Source organism: Rhizophagus irregularis, chromosome 13 (genome assembly GCF_026210795.1).
Source record: "Rhizophagus irregularis chromosome 13, complete sequence".
Classification (NCBI taxonomy): Eukaryota; Fungi; Glomeromycota; class Glomeromycetes; order Glomerales; family Glomeraceae; genus Rhizophagus; species Rhizophagus irregularis.
Window position 1 is genome coordinate 4,786,773 of NC_089441.1, and position 27,523 is coordinate 4,814,295.

Consider the following 27,523-nt stretch of genomic DNA (forward strand, 5'->3'; position numbering starts at 1 on the left):
TTTTGGCAAAATAAAGTGGCCGGATAATTTTGGGCACCATCTGTAAAAATAGAAAGAAACTATAGTAATATATGGACTAAAAGCAAGAGAAAATATTAGAATTATAGTAGTTTTAAATATATAAAATACATAAAAATATAATTTTAAGTGTTCATATTTGTTAAAATAATGTAGTATATGACTTGAAATTCTCATATATATATGGTGCACATAGTCTAAAGCCACCACTTTTATTATGTAATTTCAAATGAATAGAAAAAAAAATTTAATCAACATTTTTTTAAAAAACTTTCTGTAATATTGTAGTTTATTAAACAGTATACTTTTATGTAACAGAGAGTTTTTTCAAATTGAATTACTGTAACATAAGATATATAAGTTTTAATTTTGATTATTTTACTATATTTTAAATAAATTTAGAGGAATTTGGCCAGTTTAATACTAATATAATGCAGGCCAAAATTTATAAACTGGTCTAAATTAAGAATTAATTCGTGATCCGTCTCCAAACCAGTGAAATCTACTAACACATTTTGGAGAATTATTTTGCAAATTAATTTAGTGGGAAATTCAGATAAGAGCAATAAATATAGCACGCAGGAAATGTGAAATGAACTTACAAATTATTAGAGTAGAAGAACTGACATTCCAAAAGTATCAACTATTCAAAATTACTAGTGATACACCGCTCAATATAAGAAAAATATAGTACGATGAGTTAGACAACCTGTGTTTAATAGAAATAAATAATTTTAATACTTTTTTTTTGTTTTTTCTTGTTTATAACCTTTAAATAAATTATTTACCAGCATATAAATAATATTTTAATAAAAAAATATCAATTTTGTGATTGTCCCACCTCTTGTATTGAATAATTATGGCATTTTTAAAGGCCGGAATCCAGCGTCGCTAAAGAAAAAAATTTTTTAACTAATCGTTGAATGTAAAAATTTTTGATGGATGCGATTACTTGCCTTTTAAGCAATTGGTTACACTATTTTTCAGCTGGGTTGTAATACAAATTTGGCTGGTTACTTTTTAGGCAATATCGCCAATTTGTATAACAACGTAGCCTTAAATGGCACATATATGTTGATCAAACTTGTGATATTAATATTTGACGATGCAAATTTATCATTTAATATACTCAGAACATTATTATATAACACCTAAAAAAAAAAAAATTCTGGGCAAATCAGCTCAAAAGCCATTTAAGGGATAATTAATTTGTAAAACCAGTTCCCCAAAATTTATTAGTAGTTTTTACTGGTTCGGAGACGGATTACGAATTAATATAAAAATATTTTTGTTTAAAATAACTGAATGAGAATTATTTATCTATAAACTTTATTTTTTTTTTGAAACAAATTAAATATATATTTATTATTTTAATGAATATAGAAAAAATTTAATGGGTAATAATATGAATTTATAAATCATTTTAGCTAGAATTAATATTAATTCTGGCTAAACAATTGGTATTCTATTCTACAAACCCACCTATATATATATATGATTATACTTGTGTCCAAAATTATTTTAGTATTACGGAAATATGTAATTACGTAATTCTGTAATTATTAAGTAATTCATTAGAAAAACTCCGTATTCTGTAATTAATTTCGGACTCCGTAATTAATTTCGTATTACGAAAATATTTGGCCAGAATTAGCCTTAATTTTGGCCGATTTATATATAAAAACTTTAACAAATAATAACTCGGCACCCAGTGATCCGTTTTGAATGATCTTACTACCATTTGATTCGTCTCGATAAGACGATTCTAATGGTAATAAGATTATTTAAATCCAATTACTAGATCGCGCTCTGATACCAATAACGTTTAAATATTTATAGCGTAATAACTTTGCCAATTTCAATGCTAGAAAGATTATCATACCGCCATTAGAATCGTCTCGTCATGACGAATCGAATGGTGGTAAATTCATTCAAATCTAATCACTAGATCGTGTTCCAACACCAAAATTCATTAAATATTTATAGTAATTTTACTCCATCAATATCGGTGCTGTAGAAATGAAACACATATCATTAGATTTGTTTCGATGAGACGAATCGAATGGTAGTAAGATCATCGAAATTAGATCACTAGATCCTGAGATATTTGCAATTTCGCACTATTATGCAAATTTCAAAATTTCAGAATACGTAATTAATAATTTCAGATTTCGGATTTGCCAATTGAATTTTGGAAACAACTATATATATGATAAGTAAATATTAACCAATAAAATTTGCTCATGTAATTTTATAAAAATTTGGCTAAAAAATAAAAAAGTGGTGACTTTAGACTGTGCGCACCATATATATACATACCTGTCAAATTTGACGTTGCTTTAAAGTAAAATTTTAAACAAATAAATAAATTTCTCAATTTTTTTTTATTTTTTTTATTTTTGACATTTAAGAATTCATCATATGAATTTGTTGCTACAGCATAATAATCTGCAGTTTTTATAGCTCATGAAATTTAGCCAATTTTAGCATTTTTATAATAACTTCACCCTGAATTTATATAGTAATTTTCTGTCATTCGTAGGCAAATCAACTCTTAATGTTATTATACTATCTATAATTTGGTAAATATTCATTTAAATTAATATAATTCTTAGCACTTACTATATATGTTAAAAATTTGTATCTCAACTTTAAACATAAATATCTTTAAATTCAATGATCTAATCGGCAAACTTTTTTCGCTCATATAGACCAGATCAAGGGCTTTTCAAAGAGCCTAAATTTATAGAAAACGGATCAGTGAATCTTGATATATTTGCGTCTAAAGGTGGTAATACAAACTCTGATATAAAATAATTATTTGAAAATATCTATTATGATACCATTTTTTATATGATATTTTTATTATACATTTATAAATATTTATAGTTACTAAGACTATATAAATTTTTATTTTACTTTATATTTTATTAAAATATACTTATTTTTTAATAATATATGTTAAAAATTCCATATATATGAAAAATAAATTTTTTATTAGTGAAATGGATTTTTTCATATTTTTTTTACATTAAATAATTTAAGTTTTGAAATGTAAATTTTTGTTCAACTTATTATTTAGTCAAATGATCATTAATCAGATAATTTTTTAGTATTACAAAAACAATTTTGAGTAATGAAAATTGTAAAAATCAATTTAATAACTCTTTTTAATGCAGAGTAAATAAATCAGCTCACATGATCAGTAAAACATATAAAAACAAAAATATAACATAATTATAGTTTATTTTTAATATAAAAGTTTATTATATACTAGTTAATATAAGTTAATCTTTAATTTATATTATTTAAATTTAGTAATACATTTCAATCTTTATTTAACTTTTAAGAAAAATTTAAGAATATTTATATAAAAATAAAATATAAGAAAAATAATACAATTAAAATAAAGGCAATTTCTATTTGTACACAGGGTGTTTAAACACGGGTCATATTAGTAGATTAAAAACGGCATTCAAAACCTCCTTTAATGCCTTAAGTAAACTTGCAGAGCAGGTGAAAATACATATATTTATCTGTAATATAATAAGAATAAAAAGTAAAGGAGTATAATGTCAGTAGCATTCAATTTCAAATTAAAAAACAAAAAATTAGTCTATTAAAAATTATATTTATATGACCTGTGTACAAACACCCCGTGTAAACTTAGAAATTTTCTAAAATAAATAAAAAAAATAATATAAATAAAAAAAGGAGTTTGCTATTTATTGCCAGCAGCGATCATCGTGATTTTTTAAATTTGGCTAGAATTAAATGATCGATATAGAAATTGCCTTTGGGCATAGCTAAAGCGGAGCTAATGTGGCTCAAAAAATTTTCCAGATTCCCCCGATGTGACACGTGCGGAAAAATATTTACCCATGGTGTCCAGCCGGCATAACGTTGAGCCGTGGCTGAGCTTGGAAGGTCCTTCGTGGGTGTGGCAAGTGCTGGCACGAGCCTCACCGTTATGAAGAACCGGCCCTGCCACGCCACAGTGACACTATTGTGACGAGCTTGGCCACTGTGGGTAAATATTTTCCCGCTATGTGCCATCGGGAGAATCCGGTACTTTTTTCACCATTTTTTGAGCATTTCTCCCCGCTTTGCCCCTAAACTTTAGCCGTCTTTGTTGGAATATTGTATAACTGATTTTCCTGATTTTTATGAGAAATAAAATTGCCTTTTTAGATTGTGTAATGTTACTTAAGTTTTCAAAAAAGGATATTTTGGCCGGAATTATAAAATTTGGCTGGAATTATTATAGGGGGTGTTGAATAAGAGGAATAAGGATGACAAATAGGATTTTTAATACTAAGTCCCTGGAATACATAGTAAAAATAGAAACAAGGAGGGTGTGACGCAGAATGACAAATTATACATTATTAAAAAGCACGTGATACTAGCGATTCATAGCAATTTTAATTAAAAAATTACATAAATTTTATTTATTTTTATATACAAAACAAAATAAATTAAAAACCTATTATTATTTAAATTAAAATTGGTTAATATAATAAGTTTTCCTATAAGATATTTTAGATCACAGTAAAAAATTCAAATAAAATACTAAAAACTACTTTTTTTACTATTTATTTTCTAATTTAACATCAGGAAAGTTTTTGGGGTGCAGAACTGCGGAGATCTGTGAAATTAGCAGATCTCCGCATTTTTTTGCACTTTTTTGACGCATTTTTGCGAAGTTCTGCAAATTTTGCAACTTCGCAGATAATTGAATATTTTTATCTATAAATCAGCAAAATTCTGCAATTTTGCAGATTTCTGCAGATTTATTAGAAAAATTCTGCGGTAATCTGCGATTTTGCAGATTTTTGCTTTTATTTTTCATTGAAATATCGGCAATTTTATCATTTTGATTAACTCTAATTAATTTAACACGATTGCCAGTTAGAGTAGAACCCCGAATAATACTAATATAACTCACAAATGATCGGCATGCATTTACTACGATATTAACTCTACACAACTTTTTTTTCATAGTAACACTACACAAATCCAAATCTTAGTTCAAAAAATTTTTGTTACTAATATAATTCGTTTCACATTTTTTCTATTAGTAAGATATTAATAAAATCATGCGAAACTCACCATTTATTTGTTAAAATAGTGCGTTTCGCACTTTTTTCTATTAAAATATTAATAAAATAGTGCGAAACTCTCCATTTATTTGTTAAAATAGTGCGTTTCACACTTTTTTATATTAAAATATTAATAAAATGGTGCGAAACGCTCCATTTTTTTTATTAAAATAGTGCGTTTCGCACTTTTTTATATTAAAATATTAATAAAATGGTGCGAAACGCTCCATTTTTTTGTTAAAATGGTGCGTTTCGCACTTTTTCTATTAAAATATTAATAAAATGGTGCAAAACTCTCCATTTTTTTGTTAAAATGGTGCATTTCGCACTTTTTCTATTAAAATATTAATAAAATGGTGCGAAACTCTCCATTTTTTTGTTAAAATGGTACGTTTCGCACTTTTTCTATTAAAATATTAATAAAATGGTGCGAAACTCTCCATTTTTTCGTTAAAATGGTGCGTTTCGCACTTTTTCTATTAAAATATTAATAAAATGGTGCAAAACTCTCCATTTTTTTGTTAAAATGATGCGTTTCGCACTTTTTCTATTAAAATATTAATAAAATGGTGCGAAACTCTCCATTTTTTTGTTAAAATGGTGCGTTTCGCACTTTTTCTATTAAAATATTAATAAAATGGTGCGTTTGCACTTTTTTATATTAAAATATTAATTAAATGGTGCGAAACTCACCAATTATTTATTAAAATGGTGCGTTCCACACTTTTTTTTCTTAATAAAATGGTGCGAAATTCACCATTTTTTGTTAAAGTAGTGCATTTCACACTTTTTTCCTATTAAAAAATATTAAAATAATGCGAAATGCATTACTTTTTGTTACTATATATCGGGGTCCTGTTGGAGTATATTTGTCAGTTCGTATTATTACAGTAATCATTACCAATCGGATATAAACCAGAAATCGATAAAGTTGATCAGACTAGTCAATTATGGTTTGTGTGCTGAATGATAATCTTTAGCTTTAAAAAAAGTTTTTTTAAAAAATTTATCTTTTCTAATATTTTTTTTAGGTATCAGCGAGACTCTTCGCTTTGGATTGGTAAGTTTTGAAAGTTTTTCTTTCAAAACTGTTTTTTTAAAAGATTTTTTTAATATTTTTTTTATTTATTTTTTTAGGTATCAGTGAGACTTTTCACGGTAAGTTTCAAAAGTTTCATTCTTTAAACTTTTGAAACTTTATTTTTTTAAAAAAAATTAATATTTTTTTTATTTATTTTTTTTAGGTATCGGCGCCCTTCACATAAGTTTCAAAAAGTTTCATTCTTAAAACTTTTAAAACTTTCGTTTTTTAAAAAAAATTAATATTTTTTTTTATTTCTTTTTTTGGTATCGGTGAAACCCTTTCACGTAAGTTTCGAAAGTTTCATTTTTTTGAAATTTCGTTTTTTTTAAAAAAAAATTAATATTTTTTTTTATTTCTTTTTTTTAGGTATCGGCGTTAAACCCTTCGCAAGTTTTGAAAGTTTCGTTTCGAAACTTCATTTTTTTTTAAAAAAATTTAATATTTTTTTTATTTTTTATTTTTTTTAGGTATTGGCGAGACCCTTCACTTTGCATCAGTAAGTTTCAAGAGTTTCATTCTTTTGAAACTTTGATTTGTTTTTTAATTTTAATTTTTTTCTTTATTTGTAGGTATTGGTTGGGATCTTTGGAGTAGTAAGTTTTGAAAAATTTGTTCTTCTTTTTAAAACTCTATTATTTTTTTTTAAAAATTTTTTTCTTTATTTGTAAATATCGGTTGGCAGGAACATTTGGATGGTAAGTTTTGAAAAGAATCATATTCTTTTCAAAACTTCAAATTTTATTTTTTTTAACTTTATTTCTATATTTTGTAGGTATCGGTTGGGATTTTTGGATAGGTGAGTTTCGAAAAGTTTCGTTCCTTCTTTTCGAAACTTATTTTTTTTCTTATCTTTATTTTTCTATTTTGTAGGTATCATCAGTTGGAAATTGGGATTTTTGAATAAGTGAGTTCGAAAAGTTTTGTTCGTTCTTTTCGAAACGTATTGGTTGAATAGGTTGTAATAACCGAAAATATAATGAAATAAAATAAGGATAAATAATTAGCCGATGGATAAATAATTAGCCGATGGGTAAATAATTAGCCAATAAAATTATATTTATAGTTTAGTTTAGTGTAACGAGATAGTTAAATATGATAATAGATCTTTAAATTTTATTAGAAATATTAGAAATATTAGAAATATTTTTCTTAAAAATGTATAAATACAAGTGGATTTCGATAGGAAATTCGGCAGTTCAATTTTTGGAAAATAAAAATTTTATTTCGTCCTTATTAATAAACAAACACATTCTTTTAGCCTTTTTCTTATGAGTAAAAAGTGCCACATTAATTATTCTATTTTAATTAATGGTTTATTAAAAATATAGAGAAACTATCATAATTTAAAATTTCGGTAAGAAATAATGTTTTGTAATTTTTGTAACTAATTTTTATCTTAAAACCAAGCATAAATACTATACGAACTCAACACGTCGGTGGCAACATACGATATTTTATTTTAATATCCTATGGGCGGCGTGTCACAAGGTAAGTTTTGAAAAGTATCATTACTTTTCAAAACTTTAATTTTTTTTTTAATTTTCTTTCTTTATTTTGTAGGTATCGGTTGAAACCTTTGGAAACGAAACCTGTGGTAAGTTTCGAAAAGTTACATTACTTTTCAAAACTTCATTTTTTCTCGAAAAGTTTCATTACTTTTCGAAACTTTAATTTTTTTTTAATTTTTTCTCTTTATTTTGTAAGTATCGGTTGCAACCTTTGGAAACGAAACCTGTAGTAAGTTTCAAAAAGTTACATTAACTTTTTGAAACTTCAATTTTTTTCAATTTTTTTTCTATATTTTGTTGGTATCAGTTGCGACCTTTGGATAGGTGAGTTTTGAAAAGTTTCATTTCTTTTTGAAACTTCAATTTTTTTTAATTTTTTTTCTAATGAAACTTTATTAAGGTATTCTCTTTTTGTAGGTCTATGGCTTTCTGGGTGTTTCCTGAATGGAACTTCGAAGGTATTCTTCGAAGTTCTTTAAATTTTTATTTTTTTTAATAAAAATTTTTTTTTTAACGAAATTAATTTTTTTTCTTTTTTTGTAGCTTTGCAACTTTTTAGATGATATCTGAAGAGAATTTTGAAGGTATTCTTCAAAGTTCTTTAAATTTTGGATGAATACTTTAGATATATGCGCTGTCAACGTCATTAAAATACATTTGAAAGATGATTATATTTTAATAAGTTGGCATATATTGGGTTTTTTTTTTCAATTTTTATATTGTATTTTATTAATTTCAGTTAGTTATATTTGAAATTCTTTAACTTTATAAATTTATTTAGCTATATTCAATTTTGCAATTTTATTTGACAAATTTATTAGTAAATAAAAATACATAATAAAAAATACAATATATAATGACTGTGACGATTAGTAAATAATTTATTTTTTTGTGAATTATTGCAGAACTTCGTTCTTGAATTTTTTCACAGAATTTTGTTCTTGAATTTCTTGCAGAACTTAGTTCTTGAAATTCTTCGCAGATTTAATTTTGAAGATTTTCGCAGAACTTTATTTTCTTGAAATTCTGCGCAGTTTTTGATGAATTTTTTTTTTCAAAGACTGCCGACAGGGTCGCAGATCTGCGCAAAAATGTCACCTGCAGATCTGCGCAGATCTGCACCCCAAAAAATTTCCCGATAAATGTAAATATAATAAACTAATAAAACTAAACAGTAATTAAAATAAAAACAAAAATTTATATTATTGCTGTTTTCTAATTACTGTGATCTAACATTATTTAATAAAAAAAAAAATTTTTGAGAAAATATGTGAAAATAAAAATTTTATTGCATTTTCAAATAAAGGAGGTTTGATTATAAGCTAAAATTATAATTTTAAGAAAAAATTTTCAATTTTTAAATAAGTTTGCTTATAAATAACTTTTTAAAAAACGATTTGTTACACAAAATTTAAAAAGTTACTTATAAGTAAACTTATTTAAAAATTGAAAATTTTTTCTTAAAATTGTAATTTTCAGCTTATAATCATACCTCCTTTATTTGAAAATGCAATAAAATTTTTATTTTCACATATTTTCTCAAAAAATTTTTTTTTTATTAAATAATGCTAGATCACAGTAATTAGAAAACAGCAATAAATAAAATAAAAATAAAAATAAAAAAAATGAAATATAAAAAAATATAATTTTTGTTAATTTACAAATAGTTAAATTTTTATTTTAGACTTTTAGTCTTTTTTTATTCTTAAAGTTAGAGGTATACTCTGGTAGAATCTGTTCAATCCGTCATCCATTTTTTGACTGAATCAAATGATCCAGATTAAAAATAAACAGATTTTAGAAAATCTGGATGGATCTGTTAGATAATACTGAATTCATCAGATGTTATACGGATGATCTGATTGACCAGATTGATCAGATAATCTGGTCAAATCCGGTATTTTTTTTTTGCTTTTTTTTTAAAAAAAAAAATATATATAAAATATAAAAATATAGAGCAGTCTTCCTTTCAGAATTCGGCTTAAACAGCTTAGGACGTTCCCTTTACTTCATTTTTCTAGGGAACACTTTTCTGGAACTGGATTTCAGCTTGAAGATAAGTTAGAGAAGGTCTTTTTGTTTGTTTTTTATTTATTTATTTTTCTAACGTTTCTCTTTATTCTTTTTTGTAGATTTTGGCTTTCTGGGTTCTTTGGAATATTGGGTAAGTGTATGGCAACGCACTCTTTACAAATTTACTTTGAAGAAACGTACTAACGTTTCTTTTTTTTATTCTTTTTTGTAGATTTTAACTTCCCAGGTTCTTTTGGATATTGGTAAGGTTGCTTGCTGAAACCTAGGGGTTTAGGCAAGATGGCGTTTCGCCAAAAAGCAAAATTCTGCCAAAACTATATTAAAGTTATATTAAAAAACTGGTGAAACTTTGGAGAAAGGTGAAATTGCCAAAACTTATTATAAATGCTAAACTCTGCTGAAACTATAATGAATCTATAGTAAAATTTTGACAAAACTAATCGTAAGATTTTGAAGAAGTTTAGACAAGCAACCTTAGATATTGGGTTAATATGTGGAAGTGCGTGGTCTTGGAATTTACTTTGAAAAAACATACTAACGTTCTTTTTTTATTCTTTTTTATAGATTTCAGCTTCTGGATTCTTTGAAATATTGGGGTGTATTATTTACGAATTTACTTTGAAGAAACGTACTAACGTTTCTTTTTTTTATTCTTTTTTGTAAATTTCGGCTTCCCAGATTCTTTGGGATATTGGGTAAGTGTGTGGGAGCGCATTCTCTTGGAATTTACTTTGAAGAAACGTACTAACATTTCTTTTTTTATTCTTTTTGTAGATTTCGGCTTTCTGGGTTCTTTTGGATATTAGGTAAGTATGTGGAAGCACGTGGTCTTGAAATTTATTTTGAAGAAACGTACTAACGTTTCTTTTTTATTTTTTTGTAGATTTCTTGGCTTTCAGTTCTTTTCAATTTAATTGTAGAGAAATGCGTTCTTTTAGAATTTTCTTAAAAAAAATGTACTAACATTTCTTTTTTTATTCTTTTTTGTAGATTTCAGCTTCCTGGATTCTTTTGGATATTGGGTAAGTATGTGGGAACGCGTTCTTTTGGAATTTACTTTGAAGAAACATATTAACGTTTCTTTTTTTATTCTTTTTTATAGATTTTGGCTTCCTGAGTTCTTTGGGATATTGAGTAAATGTGTGGGGTTAGTTCTTTTGGAATTTACTTTGAAGAAACGTACTAACGTTTCTTTTTTATTGGGATATGGGTAAGTATGTGGAGTGGGTTTACTTTAAAGTTTAAGCAATGTAATAATTTTATTTGGTTCAAATTAATAAATAAATTTTACATTACTATATAATAAACTATAAAAACTATAAACAATAAATATGAATTATGTTTTTAAGAAAAAAAAAATTGAATGGATTGAACAGATTAAACGGATATCTGTTAAACTATCCGGTCAATCTGGTTAAACCGGTGATACAAGGATTGAATGGATATCCATTGATCTATCTGATCAATCCGGTGATACAACCAGATTAATCCAAATCCAGTCAATTTTCAGATGGATGACCAGATATCTGAATTGATGGATTTCAGAGCATACCTCTACTTAAAGTATAAAGATAATTGTAAATGAAATCAGTATTATTATAGTTCATTAAATATTTAAAGATAAATCATTAATCAATTCTATATTCTTAAAAAAAATATTAGCTATAATTGGTATTTAAAAACTGTTAATATTTAAATTTAATAAATTTAAATATTTTTAATAAGAAATATTTTTATTTAAATTTATAATTTATTATTATTAATCTGAAAAATCAGTTACTGAAAAATTATAAAAATATGTCTAAAAGTTTTTAAAATATATTTAAAAATGGTGGAATACCTTTTTTTTAAAAAAATATAATTTATTAATATCCGATATTTTTATAAAATCATATAACTATTATACAGTTCACCCTCGCTATAGTGAATTTTTATATAGTGAATAACTCACTATAATGAAGAAAAGTCAGGTAGGATTTTTTCGGATTTTTTTATAAATAATAATTCTTGATATAGTGAATTTTATAATAAATTTTCTGTATCTCGTAATTCGAATTTAAATACTGGAACCAGTGTTAATAAAATGACCCTTGATATAGTAAAGATTTTTGCTATAACGAATTTTTCAAATGTTACACAATTAATTAGTGAATTTTTTATCACGTATAATTTATTTGAATTCGAATTTGCCTTTAGAAGCTAGAATTTTTTCGTGATTTAAACTAAAAAGGAAAAGTATCATATTTTATTTTGATTATAATAAAAGTAATCCTGATCTAGTTAATTATTTTCTTCACACACTACGCCCAAAACTCAAAATAAAAGAACTTCGCGTACTCAAATAACCATAGGCAAAGGTATAATATCCCAAGAAAAAACTTTGCCAAAAAGAGCCTCCTTGACTCTTGCCCAAAAACATGAAATATGTCCTTAAAAAAGTTACTGAACCTTCTCTAAAAAATAAAGAACTAGCGAAATTATTTGATGTTAGTGAAGGATGTATTAGTAGTACGTTAAAAAAATTCACAAAAATGGCTTGAAATTGATCCCAAGCACCTGAAGCTAAAGGTAAAAGACAAGATAGGGTGATTTTTCCAGAAATTGAAGAAGCACTTACGTTATGGGTATTAAAAGCTTTGGAAAATAGTGTTGATATTAGTGATCAAGTTTTACATGAAAAAGCTATGATGTTTGCATCTTTATATAAGATTGAAAATTTTAAAGGAAGTAATGGTTGGATTAATGGATTTAAAAAAAGGCACAATCTTTCTTGTTATTTAAAGCAAGGAGAGGCTGCAAGTGCACCACTTGAGAAACTTGATGAATTTAGGAAAGAGCTTCAAGATTTGATTCGTGGATATAGTCTTGATGATGTTTTCAATTGTGATGAAACTGGTTTGTATTGGAAAATAGAACCTAAAAGAACGATTTCTGATAAATCTATATCTGGACGAAAGCAATCAAAAGATCGTGTGACAATTCTTCTTTGTTCTAATGCAACTGGTAGAGAAAAGCTTAAACCAGTATTTATTTATAAATACAAAAACACAAATCAAGCTGAAAAACTTAAATATGTTTCTTTAGGTAGAATATTCCTGGAATATAAAAGCTTGGATGCAAGTCTCCATTTGGAATGATTGGATTCGTCAATTTGATGCAACAATGAGATTAAAAGGAAGAAAAATTCTTCTTCTTGTAGATAACGCTCCTGTTCATGCTTTATACGAAGGTGTAGAATTGACTAATATAGAAATTAAGTTTTTACCTCCTAACACAACCGCGCATCTGCAACCTTGTGATAAAGGTATTATTAATAGTTTTAAGGTAATTAATTCTGAAAAATTTTAATGTAATTTTTTAATTATTACGAAATTAAACTTACCATATTTATATATTTGTAGGCACACTATCGAAAATTGCTCCTTAAAAATCGTATCAAGGCCTTTGATTATCAACAAGAAACAGGCAATAGTAAGTCACCAATTGATATCAAAAAAGCTATTAAGTATGTGGTATTAGCCTGGGATAAAGTTCTTTCTCAAACTATATTTAACTACTGGAGAGATGCAGGAATTTTGCCATTAGATGATACAGATTCTCAAGATGAAATAGAAGAGAATGAACGTGAAGAGAATGAACGTAAAGAAATCCAAGATTTAATTGATAAACTTGAATATATACATCCCCTTACCGCTGAAGAATATATTAAATTAGATCAGGAGAATGAAATTACTGGTGAGACACTAACTGAAGAACAGATAGTTGCCATTCTTAAAGAAAATAACTCCATTTCTGATGATGAAAGTGATAGGGAAATTACTTCAGTATCTAGCTCTGAAGTTTTGGCCGCGTTTGATAAAATTTTTATTTATTTAGAATAAAATAAAAGTCAAGATATTATTGATAAAGGTGCTTTTAAAGCTATGAAAAAAGCTAGAAGGGAAGTTTACAGAAATAATTTTTTTTTCAAAGAAGCAAATGAGTTTAGACCTATTTGTTAAAACTAATGATAGCGTTGATGGTGTTGATAATAATAATATGAATAGAATAGGTGATAAAGATAATATTATGGACGTTGATAATATTAATTTTGAAACTTTATATTTTAACGAAGGGGACTTTTATAATCATGAAGAGTGTGAAGGTTTTATTGAATACCAAATCGATCGGGATAGTCTTTATAAATGATTGTATTACAGATTTGCAGTATTGCGTTTATCATACTTAATAAAGTAATAATCTTTGAGTGGCATAAATATAAAAAGTATTTATGCGCAGGTTTACAAAAAAACAAAGAAAATTTATTTTATTGCATGTGTTTTTTATAAAAATAAGCTTAGTCGTCGTGACTTTTAATTATTACTATATAATATACATCACGTGATAATAATGGATTTTTAATATAGTGAAAATCTTATCTTTATTTACTATACGTGATTAGTGAATTCCTTACTATAGTGAATTTTAGTTTTCAGCCCATGAGCTTCACTATAGCGAGGGTGAACTGTATATACAGTCAAAGTTCTCTATAGCGAATCTTGATTTCCGGAGGTTATAATTCATTATAGTGAAAATTTCGGTAATAATTGTACCGAATTTTAAACATTTATTCGCTATGATAAGCAATACTGAAAATTATATCCAAATTCGGTATATTGAATATATTCGGAAAGTTAGTTAGTAATTAATTTTTTAAATGGTAAATTTGGCACGAACTTTATTACTTCATTATAATAAACTATCACGCTATTCTTTATTTATACTAAAACATGAATCCAAAGTAACTTGCTGTTTAGAATGGAATTCTTCCCGCTCTATACTTTACGCAATTTTTTTATGGTTCGAATATGATCATTTGAAAATTCCATTTTATCAAATTTTTGTTCCATATATGTGATTATTTGATTGAGTGCCGCTAGCGCCTCATAGTTACTGATAATTGGAATTTCTGGCCCCTCAACATTTGGTTCTTCTGGCTCTGTTATCATTTCTATAATTTCTTTATCAGTCATCATCTGGTAATTTGTTTCATCCTTTTCATACTCTAAATATTCTTCAGCAGAAATTAGGCTTCTGTATATTTTAGAAGCCAGCTGGCCAATAAGATCTTGTAGTTGGTCAACTTCTTCAAATTCATCAAAATCAAAATCAATGTCATCGTCAGTACTTGGTGGAAGAATGCCAGTTTTTCTCCAACCATTTGTAATAGTTACTGGTTGAACTAATTCCCATGCCTTTGCTGCATATTTAATTGCTTTTTTTATTGTAATTTCAGGTATGGGTTGTCCATTTTTTTGACTATTATCAAATGCTTTAATACGATTCCGCAAAAATAGTTTTCGATATTGTGCCTACATTTATTATTTTATTAATAAATTGGTTTTTTTTTGTCAATTATAAAACATTTTTGTACTTACTTTAAAACTATGAATGATTTCAGCATCACATGGCTGAAGGCGTGAAGTTGTATTAGGAGGTAATTTATGAAGACGAATATTGGAAAATTCAACATCATCAATTAATTTATGAGTGAATGCGCCATCATAAAGTAAGATTATATGTCTATTTTGGAGTCTTAGACGTGAATCAAAGAGCTTTAACCAATCGTTCCAGATACTAACTTGCATATAAGCTGTTTTATTCCAATAATATTATACTGGTAGTGACGACTTTGGAACATTTTTTAAGGCACGTGGATTTTGGCTTTTCCCAATAAAAACTGGTTTTACTTTTTTAGTTCCTGAAGCATTACAACATAATGCAATAGTAACCCATTCCTTAGATAGTTTTTTACCCACAACTATTGTAAGATAAGTATTATTTTAGTTTATATATGATTTTTTATATTAATTTTATACTAATTAATATTTAATTTACCTGGACCAGTTGATAAAGTTCGATTTAGCTCCATTTTCCAATAAAGTCCAGTTTTATCAATGTTGAAAATATCATCAGGTGAATATTCTTTAAGAATATTTTGAAGATCTTTACGCATCTCATTCAAATCTTCTTCTCGGGGAAGGAGCGCTTGCTGCTTCTCCATGTTTTACATAAGATTCAAAGATTGTGGCATTTTTTAAAACCTCGCTACCCATCCATCAGATCCTTTTGAGTTTTGTACATCAAGTAATGTTGCAAAATCACATGCTTTTTGTGCCAATAATTCACCACTAATAGTAATATTATTATCAATGGCTTTTTCAACCCAAAAGCCCAAAGCTTCATCAACTTGTGGAAAATTTGATTTGACTTGTTTTTTTAAGTGAAGCTTCATAAGAATCCAATTTTAAAGCCAACCATTTTTCACTTTCTTTTAAAATATCGGATATCATTCCTTGTGAAACATCATATTCTTTAGCAAGTTCTTTATTTTTAGGTGTTGGTTTCTGCAACTTTTTTAGACAAACTTCTTGTTTTTGAGCACCTGTAAGAGAGGCTCTGGTTCGTTTTATATAAGAAGCTTTCTCTTTACCTTTAGAAGTTTTTTGTCTTTTTTCTTGAGACATCTGAAATAAAATGATCAATTATCAAAAAAAAAATTCACACGATTGTTTAATTTATAACGTGAAACTTTCTATTAATGGAAATTTCGTTATATCCCTTACATTTTAACGTGAAATTTGTTAAAAAAAAATTCGTTACAGTCATTATAAAAATTCGTTATAAAATAAATTCGTTAATTAAAGATTCATTTATTAATAATTGTACAGATCTTCATTTTCGTTATACGCAATGGTAGGATTTACTATAAAAATTCGTTATTTTTAATTATTTTATTTAATAAAAAATTGGTACCACTCATGTGATTCGCAATGGCGTAAAATTCGGAATACAGAAATTCGTTATAGAGAACTTTGACTGTAGTAAAATTTTATAATTATTCAATAATATTTTATATGTAATATTTAGTACTTTGTATAGGTTAAATCTAGTGTTCTTCATGAGTCAAGTCGAGTCGAGTTTTGAATCAATTTTTTATATGATAAAATTTGTCCTACACTAATTTTTATAATACTTTAACTTTATTATTTATGTTATGCAAGTCTATGCAAGTCATTTTGAGTCGTATATGTGGGACACTAGTTAAATCAAATCTAAATGATCAATCTGATCTGAATTTTAAATACTATAAAGCACTGACTAAACTATTCTCCCTCCGTCCTTCTATGTAAACTACCCCCTTTATAATTTTGAGGTCAAAATTTTGTAAGAAATCTAGGTATTTTACATACAGTCAACTCTTGTTATAACAAACCCTAAATTCCAGACCTCAACTTTGCTATAGCTATAGAGGCGAAGATTTTATGAGATTTGATTGGTTAATTCGTTATAGCAAGGGGAAATTTATTATAGTTGTCTGAAAAATTCACTATATCAAGGGTTCGCTATATCAAGGTTTAACTGTAGTTAATTTTTTTTTTATTGAAAAATAACTGATTTATTTATATTTATTAAACCTTTTATTTATTTATATATAAATGAATTTTTTATTAATTTGATTTATCTTTATAACTATTGAAATTCATTCCAGTTATTGTAATTATTTTCACTATTCGTTACAAAATACTTTTTATATCATATAAGCATATTGATTAATATAGTATAACTGTATAATATCAGTAAATTTTTTAAAAAGTAGATTTGCAAAAAAACTGTGAAATTTGCAGTTTTTTGCATTTTTTTTGCACTTTTTTTATGCATTTCTGTGAAATTCTACAAATTTGCAATTTTGCAGATAATAAATATTTTTTCATAAAAATCTGTAAAATTCTGCAATTACAGGTTTTCTGCAGATTTGTTAAAAAAAATTTATAGTAATCTGCAAAATAATCAAAAGTTAAATCATTATGTATTTGGTAGCAATAAAATTACATAACCTAAAAATCAGATAATGAATTAGTAATTTTGTAAATCTGATTAATGTTACATTTATTATATTTATTATATATATTACAATATATATATTATTTTTATTATTTTTATTATTATATTATTTTTTTTATTTATATTATTTTTTTTTATTTATATTATTTTTTTTATGGAGTTTGCTATTTATCACTGACAGTAATTATCACCGGTATCACGTGATTTTATAAAATTTGGCTGGAATTAAGGAATTGACATATAAATTTCCTTTTATGGAGTTTGAGTAATGTTATACGATCCAAAAAAGGCAAATTTGGTTCTCATCAAAAATGGAGAAATGCATTACACAAGATTCCAAAAAAGGATATTTATGTAGATTACTTAATTCCGGCCAAAATTTTAAAAATCGTATAACAGTGATGTCACCGATGATTTGTAGCAATGATAGTTAAAATAGTTTATCAATTTTTTATATATTACTTTTATTTTTATTATATCTTATTTAATAAATTTATAAATGCATTACAATTAAAAAAAAAATGTCAAAATATACAGTATATTTTTTCAAATTTTTAGTTTTATTTTATATTTATAAACATTATTGTATTTCTGTATTTCTTTAATTTTAATATTATTTTATATTTTATATTTAATTAAATATAAAAAGATATTAAAAAATTTTTAAAATATAAATTTATATTAATTTTACATTTTTTTTTTTTAATGTTAAACTATATACTACTTTATTATAATATATTTGGATTACATAATAATCACAAATATTCTATGAGTGATATTTTCAGCTCCATGCCAATCTGATCAAACATTAAATATTATATCACTAATAAAATTAAAAATAAAAATAAACAAAAAGCAAGCTAATATAACATACTATAAACTGGAAAAATAAAAAATAAAAACAAAAACAAAAACAAAAATAATAATAAAAATAAAATTAATAATAAAGTATATCTCTAAAATTATAAATAAAAATAAATATAACTGAGAATAGATAAAAATTTAAATTATTTATGAAATTATTAATCCAGTAATTTTTTGCTCATGTATAATGTAACCTTATTAATTTTCTTCTTTATTGGAATCCAATTCTTATATATATATTTCTTTACAAAGGTATTTATTGATTTTTTTACCAAAGAAATTAATTTTTATAATCGATCTACTTTTCTTGTTTGTAAATCTTTTACTTTATCTGAAAGTTGATTTAAATTGTCCTTTATTTTGGATTCTGAAGTAATTTTATCTGTTTAAAAAATATTTTTTCTTTTTTTTCATAAAATAATTTATTCACATCTTGGTTTTCATATTAATTTTTTAAATGCTAGAATAAATTGAATTAAAATATTGGCCATAAGTATCTGTATTTCAGCAAGAGATATCTTAAAATCATATTAATTTTACATTATTGATATAAATTTGCATATTATATAAAATATATAAAATATTAATATTTTAAAATCTAGCAATTGTTCAGAATTTTTAAAAGAAAACTTTATAAGGAAATCATTAAATTAGGGGAGTTATATATATTACATAATATTCAGTTTAATATAAACTTACTCTCCTCCTCCTTTTGTCAGATTTAATAACCAATCAAATTATAATATTTATAAATTATATATTTTATTAAGTGTAACGTAAGATTTTGGTTACCTCCTCCCCCCTTTCGATAATTACGTAATATCTGTAAGCTCCCTTAGTTTTGATTTTTTTTTTTTTTTTTACAAATAGGATTTTCAATACTTTAAAAAATTTTTTTTATAGTTGATTATTTTTTTTTCTTAAATTGGGTTTTTTTAAAATTTATTACTAACTTTTATTCTTAAATTTTCTTTAGTTCTTTAGCTTATAAGGTACATTTTACTTTGTTAATAAGGTGAAGTAAAATGGGATTTATCAATGTATTGTATTGTTATTACATATCATCAATAAATAAAATAACCACTTCTGCCCTTTAAGAGTAATTCTAAAAAAAAATTTAGTAATTGAATATTGGAATTTTACTATTTAATTTAGTAAATTGCTAAAGTTTACCAGTGATAATGTTTACCATACCAGCATTATGATGTATTTTCAACTAGAATTAAAACTCCAATAAAATACTGGCTGGCATTATATTAAACAAATTGAATGGTACTAGTAAGATTATTTTATGTTCAATATTGGTAAAGTTATTATTTAATATATTTTTAAATATTTTAAATGCAGAATTAGTATTTATTATTATTCAAATATTTTAATAACTAATAATAAAAAGAGTTTTGCTAATTTGCCTTTTGAATTAAATAACCTGAATAATATTTTTTTTTTTAAAAAAAAAATCATTTGTGTTATTATTCATTTCACTTTTATATAGTTTTTATTTATTTGGATATAATAGAGTATAATGACCAATTTTTTATATATTTTTGCTCATTTTTTATTGTAATCATAATTTACATTTTTTTTTTTTTGAAAATTTGGGCAAAATTATAAAATTTACTAGTAGGTTAAATCACTCTGGTTAAAATTAGTCTTATACTAATAAAAATTATTAATTTAGTTTATTAGATTTCTTTTATAAAGTTTTTGTAATCATTATTAAAAGTAAGCAGAATCAGTTTAATTTACTAGTTGCTAAAATATTAATTCCTATAAATTTGATTACTTTTGTTTTTAAATAAAATGTTCAAATCTTAAATTAAAAATCTGTATAAACTTGAATAAGTATATATATTGAAATATTTTGTTATAATTGCAAGTGTAATTACCTCATAATTACTTTTTTATTTAAAATTTATGAGATTTGTTAAATAATTATGGTCTTTTTTTAAAATCAACAATTACTGATCCAATCTTTATTCTTCAAAAATTTGGCGTTTATTTATCCTGTCTGGTTAAATTTCCAAATTTTTACATTTTAGGCGTAAAATTCTCTTGTTTTTGATACTCTTAACTGGATTGTACGTGACTATTTGATTATTATGTAATTCAAAACCTTTTGATATTACGTAGTAATGTCTTCTTCAAGTTTGTTATCCGATAAAATGTTATCTAAAGTTTATCTTGTACTTTGCCTTTTGCCATATTCGATCAGAATTACGATTGGGCGTTAATTTGTATAACAATTAACAATACGAGGAAAATTGTTTCTGCGTGTAACTGTGTATCGTATAATTAATAATTCACTGAAATACATACACGTTTGAAAATTTTTTTTAGCGGATATTAAAAAAATGCGTAAACGCGGGGTTAATTAAATCAACATCCCTTTTATTGTTAGTCAGAATTTATTTAAAAAATTGCTAAGCAATTACATGTGATTCCAATATATCGTATTGTAAGTATTGTAATAAAATCTACATTAGCCCTTATATGTATTATGGTCATAAACGTCATTGATCTACGTAGTACCAAGCACTACCTGCATTCAGAAAAAATAACTTGTGAGATACGCATTTGTGAAATCACAAATATACAAATTAAGTAAGTGCAAAAAAGAATGATCATTTACAATTTATGATTACATTTTATGTGTAAATAAGCACAAGCTTTTATGTATAAACCTATCGAGGAAAGAATTTTTTTTTCCTTACAGTCAATTATTATTTACTACCAAATTTGAAAAACTTCTTCAGGTTTAAAAGGGAAGGGTAAGGTTTTTATTTTTGCTTTGCGTACGCGAAAAAGTCACTTGTGATTGTATTACAAGTGGAAAAAATTATTTAATAAACCTTCCTTCCCATACCCTTCTTTTACCCGATTTAGTTTTTTATAATTAATTAAAGAAAAATTTTTTGTTACTTTTTTTTTTAAAAAAAAAGAGATAACATTGATTGTACTGCAGTTCGTTTTTGTAATGACTTCAATAGAAGAAAACTCTATACTTAGCGCAAGTGAGAGAGCAGCAAACGAATTTTACAGCTGGGTTCGTCAAAACATCATTGCGTTTCTTCTATTTGTCTCCCTGTATTCGATATCTTATAGTTTATTACAACGATTTCGAAGGAAAAACAGAATTACAGACATAGAAGAAGAAGAGGATGATCCGTATGGCATAGATAGTTTAATAATTATCATATTGTGTGCGGGAGGATTGGCAATGGCATTAGCTGGATTTTTGTTATGGCCATTTACTATGATAGCAACAGCTTTGTTACATAACGAAATATTTTCAGGAAATTATTATTTGACTTGGTTGGATGTTGAATTATTGGTGACTTTATGGAATTACGCTTTTATAGGCTGTAATATTTCTTTATTTGCCTTATTACCTTTTGCTTTTTTTTATAGTGAAACCGATCAACTTCGAACCTTTTTTGCCAAGGCAAGGGAAACCTTAATAATTATGGGTTTGGTTGGAATGTTGATGTATGGTTTTATTTATACTTTGAAAATGCTTTTTGGAATATCAAATGTAGATGAATTAGAGATGTTGAATTTATTTACATGTATAGGAGGTGCATTGATATGTTTAAAAGCAACCCCAAGAGGTTATATTGAAATATTTTCATGTATTAGCAAGCTTCCTTTGCGACCAAATTATCGAAGATCTTTAAAGGAAAAGTTGAAACGAAATAAGATGGATATTACCGTATGGCAACAAAGATTGGAAAATTTAGAGCGTGGGTTGAGATCAATATATAGTGTTAATAATACATCACGTTCCGCTATATTAGTTCCTTCGACAGAATCGCAATATTCTTATTCATCTGAAAAGTTGTATGCATCTGGAATTGCTAATAATATCATAACCAATAGATCAGGGCACCTTTCAAATTCAAGAAATGAAATCATTGCAAAGATTAATAAGCTCGAAGAAGAAGAGAAGCGATTACAAAAAGATCTCTCGCATTCTCCACTTTATCGAAATATGTTATTTTTAGTTCTTTTCATAGTTAGTCACTTTATTTGGTTGCTAATACTTGGACATATCTTGTACGCTTTGATGAAGAGTCTATTGGTAGATGATGGAAAGGAATTAAAAAATTTGGAGGCGCTTATCGGCAAACAAACGGTATCATTATTTGGATTTGGTACATTAAATGAAATTACACTGATTTTTTGTTTTACCTCAGCAACAATTATTGGAGTTTATTCAATATCCCCATTTAAACGAATTAGACCTCGTTTAGGAAAAATGACGGTTCAACAAATTATAGCAAATGTTACGGTTTTATTGGTGATAAGCAGTTCGTGGCCTGTTTTAGTTAGAGTCTTGGGGTTAACAAGATTAAGTTCAGCTGGACCTTATGAGAATTTTAGTACAATGACTAATATAGGACAATATCTCGCTATGGCTTTTAGAGTTAGCGCTTTGATTACAACAGTATTCTCAACATTAGAATACTATGTATTGAGAATGATCAGAAATCCTTCTCATACTCCTATCGTAAATGGAACTTCACGTCAACCATATAATCATGCAAGATTTTATCAACCACCACGAGACAGAAATACAGATGAATTAAATTTGAATAGATACTTTTTTCATCATTCACCGCCAGATCATCATGGAATGAGACGATAGTACATAAAATGCATGGTATTTCAATATGGTTGCGGGTCAATTAGAATATATAAATGTTATAGGGTGGGATAAAACAATTCATAATATACATATATCAATCATCATTAATGAATCAATCACAAAAACAAACCATATATATATATATATAGGGATGGGGGTTAATTAACCACGGTTAATTAACCATGGTTAATTAACCGTTAATTTTGTTAGTTATGATTGATTTAAAATGGTTAATTAACCGTTATTTATAATTAGCCAATCAAAATGCAGAATTTAAATCATGTGATTAAATGATAATCCATTATTTTGTTACACAATTAAATATTAATTAATATAAATATTGATTAAATCTATGATCTACATATTGCATGATCTTTTTTTTAAGATAAATTTTTTTTAAAAAAACACTTTTTTTTTGCAAATTTATTGTTCATTATCATGGTAAAAAAAAAGGGAACTGTTTGGAAACATTGGACAATAATTACTGAAGCAGAAAGTAATGAAGAAAGTAGTAGGTCTAAGAAAAAAACACATCCTTCTGTACGTTGTAATTATTGTTCTAAAGTTTTTGAACAAGGTACAGCTAAAAGAATGCAAGTTCATCTTAATGATAGTTGTCCTAGAGCTCCAGAAAGTGCAAAAACAAAGAAACAACAAATTCCTGAACTATTAGAAACTTCTGATGCTACTACTTCTACTTTTATTCCTACAGTAAAAACATCAAAAAAGCATTTAAAAAATACAACAATTGAGAATTTTGTTGATCGTATGAGTGAAGAAGAACAAGATACTCTTGAAATTTTACTAGCTCAAGCATTATTTGCTGCTGGAGTTCCTTTTTCTTTTCTTGAAAATAATTATGTTATTCAGTTTTTTCAACAATTACGTCCAGCATTCAAATTACCTAATCGAAGAAAACTTGCTGATGAATTACTTGATGATGTTTTTGATGAAGTTAAAGCTGAATGTAATGAACAAATTTTACAAGCTAAATCTCTTACAATGGTTTCAGATGGTTGGTCTAATATTAATCGAGAATCAGTTCAAAATTTTGTTATTTGTACTCCAAAACCATTATTCTTTCGATGCTATTTATTCTGTGAAGAATCTCATACAGCTAAATGGGTAGTAATTTTAATGAAAATGAAGAAGATAGTAATAATAGTTCTGATAATGAAAATAAAGAAGATGATAATAATAATAGTTCTGATAATGATAGTATATTTGGATTTGAAGCAAATGTTATTAATTTAGATGATGAAGAATAAATAAAATATATTAAAATTTTATAATATTTAATAAATTATAAATTTATTTTAACTTCCTTAAAATTATATATACAGGTTATTTATGGGTTAATTAACCGTTAACTAACCGTTAATTAACCGGTTAATTAACCAAATTCATAACTAACGGTTATTTTACCAACCCTATATATATATAAGGATTATCATATTAAGATATTAAGATTATATATATAATGGAAGTATTTCTTTTTTTTTTTACAATATATTTTTTTGTACATTTTTTTCTATTATTATCACAATTATTATTATTATTGCATTTTTTTTTTCCTTTTTTTTTTAAAAAAAAAAAAATCAAGTAGTTTTGTATATTATTAATATTCATTACAAATAGCAGGATTGTTAAAATATATTGTTAAAAAATATATATATATAGATAGATAAGGCAATAATTCAGGTAATATATTAATAACATATATGTAAAATGGTTAAATTATTGTTAAATTTTTTTTTTTATTTTATTTATTTATTTATTTTTTTTAAATCAAATCAAAATAATCTAATTTCTAAATCATTATTCCTCCCACATGCTTCTTTTTTAGGTAATTAAGATCTCCAAGATAACTCGTTTACCTATATTAATAACCTTTATAACCTTTATCACAACCGAAATGAGGATAACAATAATAATGTTTAGCTCTAATATAAGGTTCGGCGAACCAAGGAGCAGATAATATTAAGATAGAATTCCATAAAACGAAGCCAATAACTTTCTTTGTATAATAATATCTTTTCTGATCGAACGCTGTATTATCATTCTTTCTAAATGAGAGGGTTACAATAATTTCCCAAAAGATAGCTATAATACCATGAAATAAAAAGAAAGTAAAATGTTCACCATTAGCTAAACCAAATAATGAATGTATAACATATTCATGAAATATGCAACTCCATAAAAAACCAGCAAAAGTTCCAAAAATATGAGATAAAACTTTTTTATGAGGTAAAAAAGAAGGATAATAATTATTCATGAATTTTTTACAAGGTAAATAACCTAATTCAACAAAACAATTACGATAAAGTAAATGCCATCTTTTTGACCAAAATTCAGAAGGAGAACAAGATAAATGAGGGGAATCAAATAATGGATTAGTAAAAAATAAGAAATGATATAACCATTGTTCTAAAAGTGAGGAAAAATTTTTCGAAATTTTTAATTTAATTAATAATTTGTTATAAGGATAAGGAATAATAAAAGAAGTAGAAAAGATTGAATTTGAAAATTTTTTTGTAGATTGAATATAATATAATAAACAAGAAGCTACAAATAAATAAATTTCATAAATCCAAATCATATTCCAATAAATTATTCCAGTATAAATTGCACAATAAAACATATAAAATGGTGATATATAATATTGTTGATCTGAATCAGATGATGTAAAATAATTATAAAATCGAATTGGATATGGTATAGAAGATATTTCATTTGGCATATAATATTCTATAAAAATCAACCAAAATTCTTGTATTGTCGTTATTTTAATAAAAGAAATTAATCTAGTAAGAATATATTTTGAAGGTATTACGGGTATGTAAATATTTTGATTTTGATTGGACAAAATATCCTTTGAAACATCTTTTGAAACATCATGATTTGAAATATCCTTTGAAATATTGTTGTTTGAAATACGTTTTGAAATATTATCCTTTGAAATACCATTAGAGATATCCTTTGAGATACCATTAGAGATATCCTTTGAAATACCATTAGGGATATTTTTTGAAATACTTTTAGGAATATCCTTTGAAATGCTTTTAGGAATATCTTTTGAAATACTTTTAGGAATATCTTTTGAAATATCCTCCTTTGAAATATCCTCCTTTGAAGGATCCTTATTTGAAAGATCCTTATTTGAAAGATCCTCCTTTGAAAGATCCTTATTTGAAATATCCTTCGTTGAAAGATCCTTTTTTGAAACATCCTCCTTTGAAAGATCCTTCTTTAAAATATCTTTTTGATTATTAATCATATCAAAAGAAGATTTTCTCCACCAAAATAAACTATGATAATAAGGTTTTATAATTTTATCTTTTTTAGTAGAGGAATTCTCACATTCTCTTAACCAAATCAACATTTTCCAAGTATATGAAATAACTGTGACAGGAATCACCCCTTGAATTGTACAGTTAAAATGATAACCGTAATTTAACGGTAACAGAAAATAAATCAATAATATAAAATAAATGGTATAATAATGATAAGATGATTTTGGTGGAGAAAGTGTTAAAAAGATTAGAAAGAATTGTAAAGAATAGATCAATATAAAATAAATTGGAATTGGAAGAGTTTGTGGAATGAAATTATTTAGACGAGAAAGAAAGATATCTAAATAGGAAAGGAAAGGTTTAAAAGAGGAAATCATCGTTAATAATATTGATGAATAAGAATGTTCTTCTAAAAGTGGTTCTTGTAAGTATGAAATAAATGTTATCGAAAAATGAGAAATAAAAATTGGTATGTTCAAAATATTTTACGATCTTAGGTTTATTTATGATCTTACGTGAGAAAGAAAAAAATCAAAACTAAAAAAAGAAAATCGCCAAAAATCAAAAAAAGGTACCCGCTAAACCTATTTATAAATTAAAAACATGATGCAATTGTACCCGCTTTATTTTATTTTATTTATTTGTTTATATTTACGTCTATAAAATTTGACGCATAAAAATTTTGCAATTGTTATACATTTATTATTAAACCCGTATATTAAATACTAGAGTTAATCATATAAAATATATAAAATAATAAATCTGAATCGGCCCGTTACGGAAATTTTTAATCCTAAACTGAAATAAACTGAAACTTTTTTTAATCTGATCGATTAATTTTATTCGTTATATGCATTAAACTTAAAATTATTAATTATATACATTTTGTTATTTATTGTATGACGTTTCGCGCGAATCCTTATATGAAGAAAAATTTTTGATATGAAATTCATGAAAAATTTTCCCTTTTATGACTGATGGTTTTAATTTTAATGACATGGTTTGAAACCGATATTAAGGAATACTGCGGTGGCCATCCTTAATTGATTAACTCGATTGAACAATAGTATGATATAGCTATATCGTCATGA

At 25.5% G+C, this 27,523-nt stretch overlaps 6 protein-coding genes across 6 annotated transcripts; 5 read left to right on the forward strand and 1 right to left on the reverse strand.

Annotated features, from left to right (window-relative positions):
• Window positions 1–6,067: 6,067 nt before the first annotated feature.
• Window positions 6,068–8,272, forward strand: OCT59_005649 (uncharacterized protein; the record flags this gene model as incomplete). The annotated part of the gene is made up of 11 exons (XM_066138489.1): window positions 6,068–6,070; window positions 6,149–6,177; window positions 6,669–6,697; window positions 6,771–6,794; window positions 6,974–6,997; window positions 7,072–7,105; window positions 7,762–7,795; window positions 7,906–7,938; window positions 8,017–8,033; window positions 8,127–8,167; window positions 8,253–8,272. The coding sequence occupies 11 exons, from the start codon at window positions 6,068–6,070 to the stop codon at window positions 8,270–8,272; spliced, it is 288 nt and encodes a 95-aa protein (XP_065997610.1).
• Window positions 8,273–12,957: 4,685 nt separating this feature from the next.
• OCT59_005650 (uncharacterized protein) lies at window positions 12,958–13,624 on the forward strand (the record flags this gene model as incomplete). The annotated part of the gene is made up of 2 exons (XM_066138490.1): window positions 12,958–12,972; window positions 13,184–13,624. The coding sequence occupies 2 exons, from the start codon at window positions 12,958–12,960 to the stop codon at window positions 13,622–13,624; spliced, it is 456 nt and encodes a 151-aa protein (XP_065997611.1).
• Window positions 13,625–13,721: 97 nt separating this feature from the next.
• OCT59_005651 (uncharacterized protein) lies at window positions 13,722–13,931 on the forward strand (the record flags this gene model as incomplete). Its single annotated transcript, XM_066138491.1, has 1 exon — window positions 13,722–13,931. The coding sequence occupies one exon, from the start codon at window positions 13,722–13,724 to the stop codon at window positions 13,929–13,931; it is 210 nt and encodes a 69-aa protein (XP_065997612.1).
• Window positions 13,932–21,468: 7,537 nt separating this feature from the next.
• Window positions 21,469–23,526, forward strand: OCT59_005652 (uncharacterized protein; the record flags this gene model as incomplete). The annotated part of the gene is made up of 1 exon (XM_025317547.2): window positions 21,469–23,526. The coding sequence occupies one exon, from the start codon at window positions 21,469–21,471 to the stop codon at window positions 23,137–23,139; it is 1,671 nt and encodes a 556-aa protein (XP_025178010.1). The 3' UTR covers window positions 23,140–23,526.
• A 204-nt stretch (window positions 23,527–23,730) lies between these two features.
• Window positions 23,731–24,407, forward strand: OCT59_005653 (uncharacterized protein; the record flags this gene model as incomplete). Its single annotated transcript, XM_066138493.1, has 2 exons — window positions 23,731–24,154; window positions 24,289–24,407. 2 exons carry the CDS (start codon window positions 23,731–23,733, stop codon window positions 24,405–24,407), a joined length of 543 nt encoding a protein of 180 aa, XP_065997613.1.
• Window positions 24,408–25,021: 614 nt separating this feature from the next.
• Window positions 25,022–26,922, reverse strand: OCT59_005654 (uncharacterized protein; the record flags this gene model as incomplete). Its single annotated transcript, XM_066138494.1, has 1 exon — window positions 25,022–26,922. The coding sequence occupies exon 1, from the start codon at window positions 26,807–26,809 to the stop codon at window positions 25,022–25,024; it is 1,788 nt and encodes a 595-aa protein (XP_065997614.1). The 5' UTR covers window positions 26,810–26,922.
• Window positions 26,923–27,523: the final 601 nt, after the last annotated feature.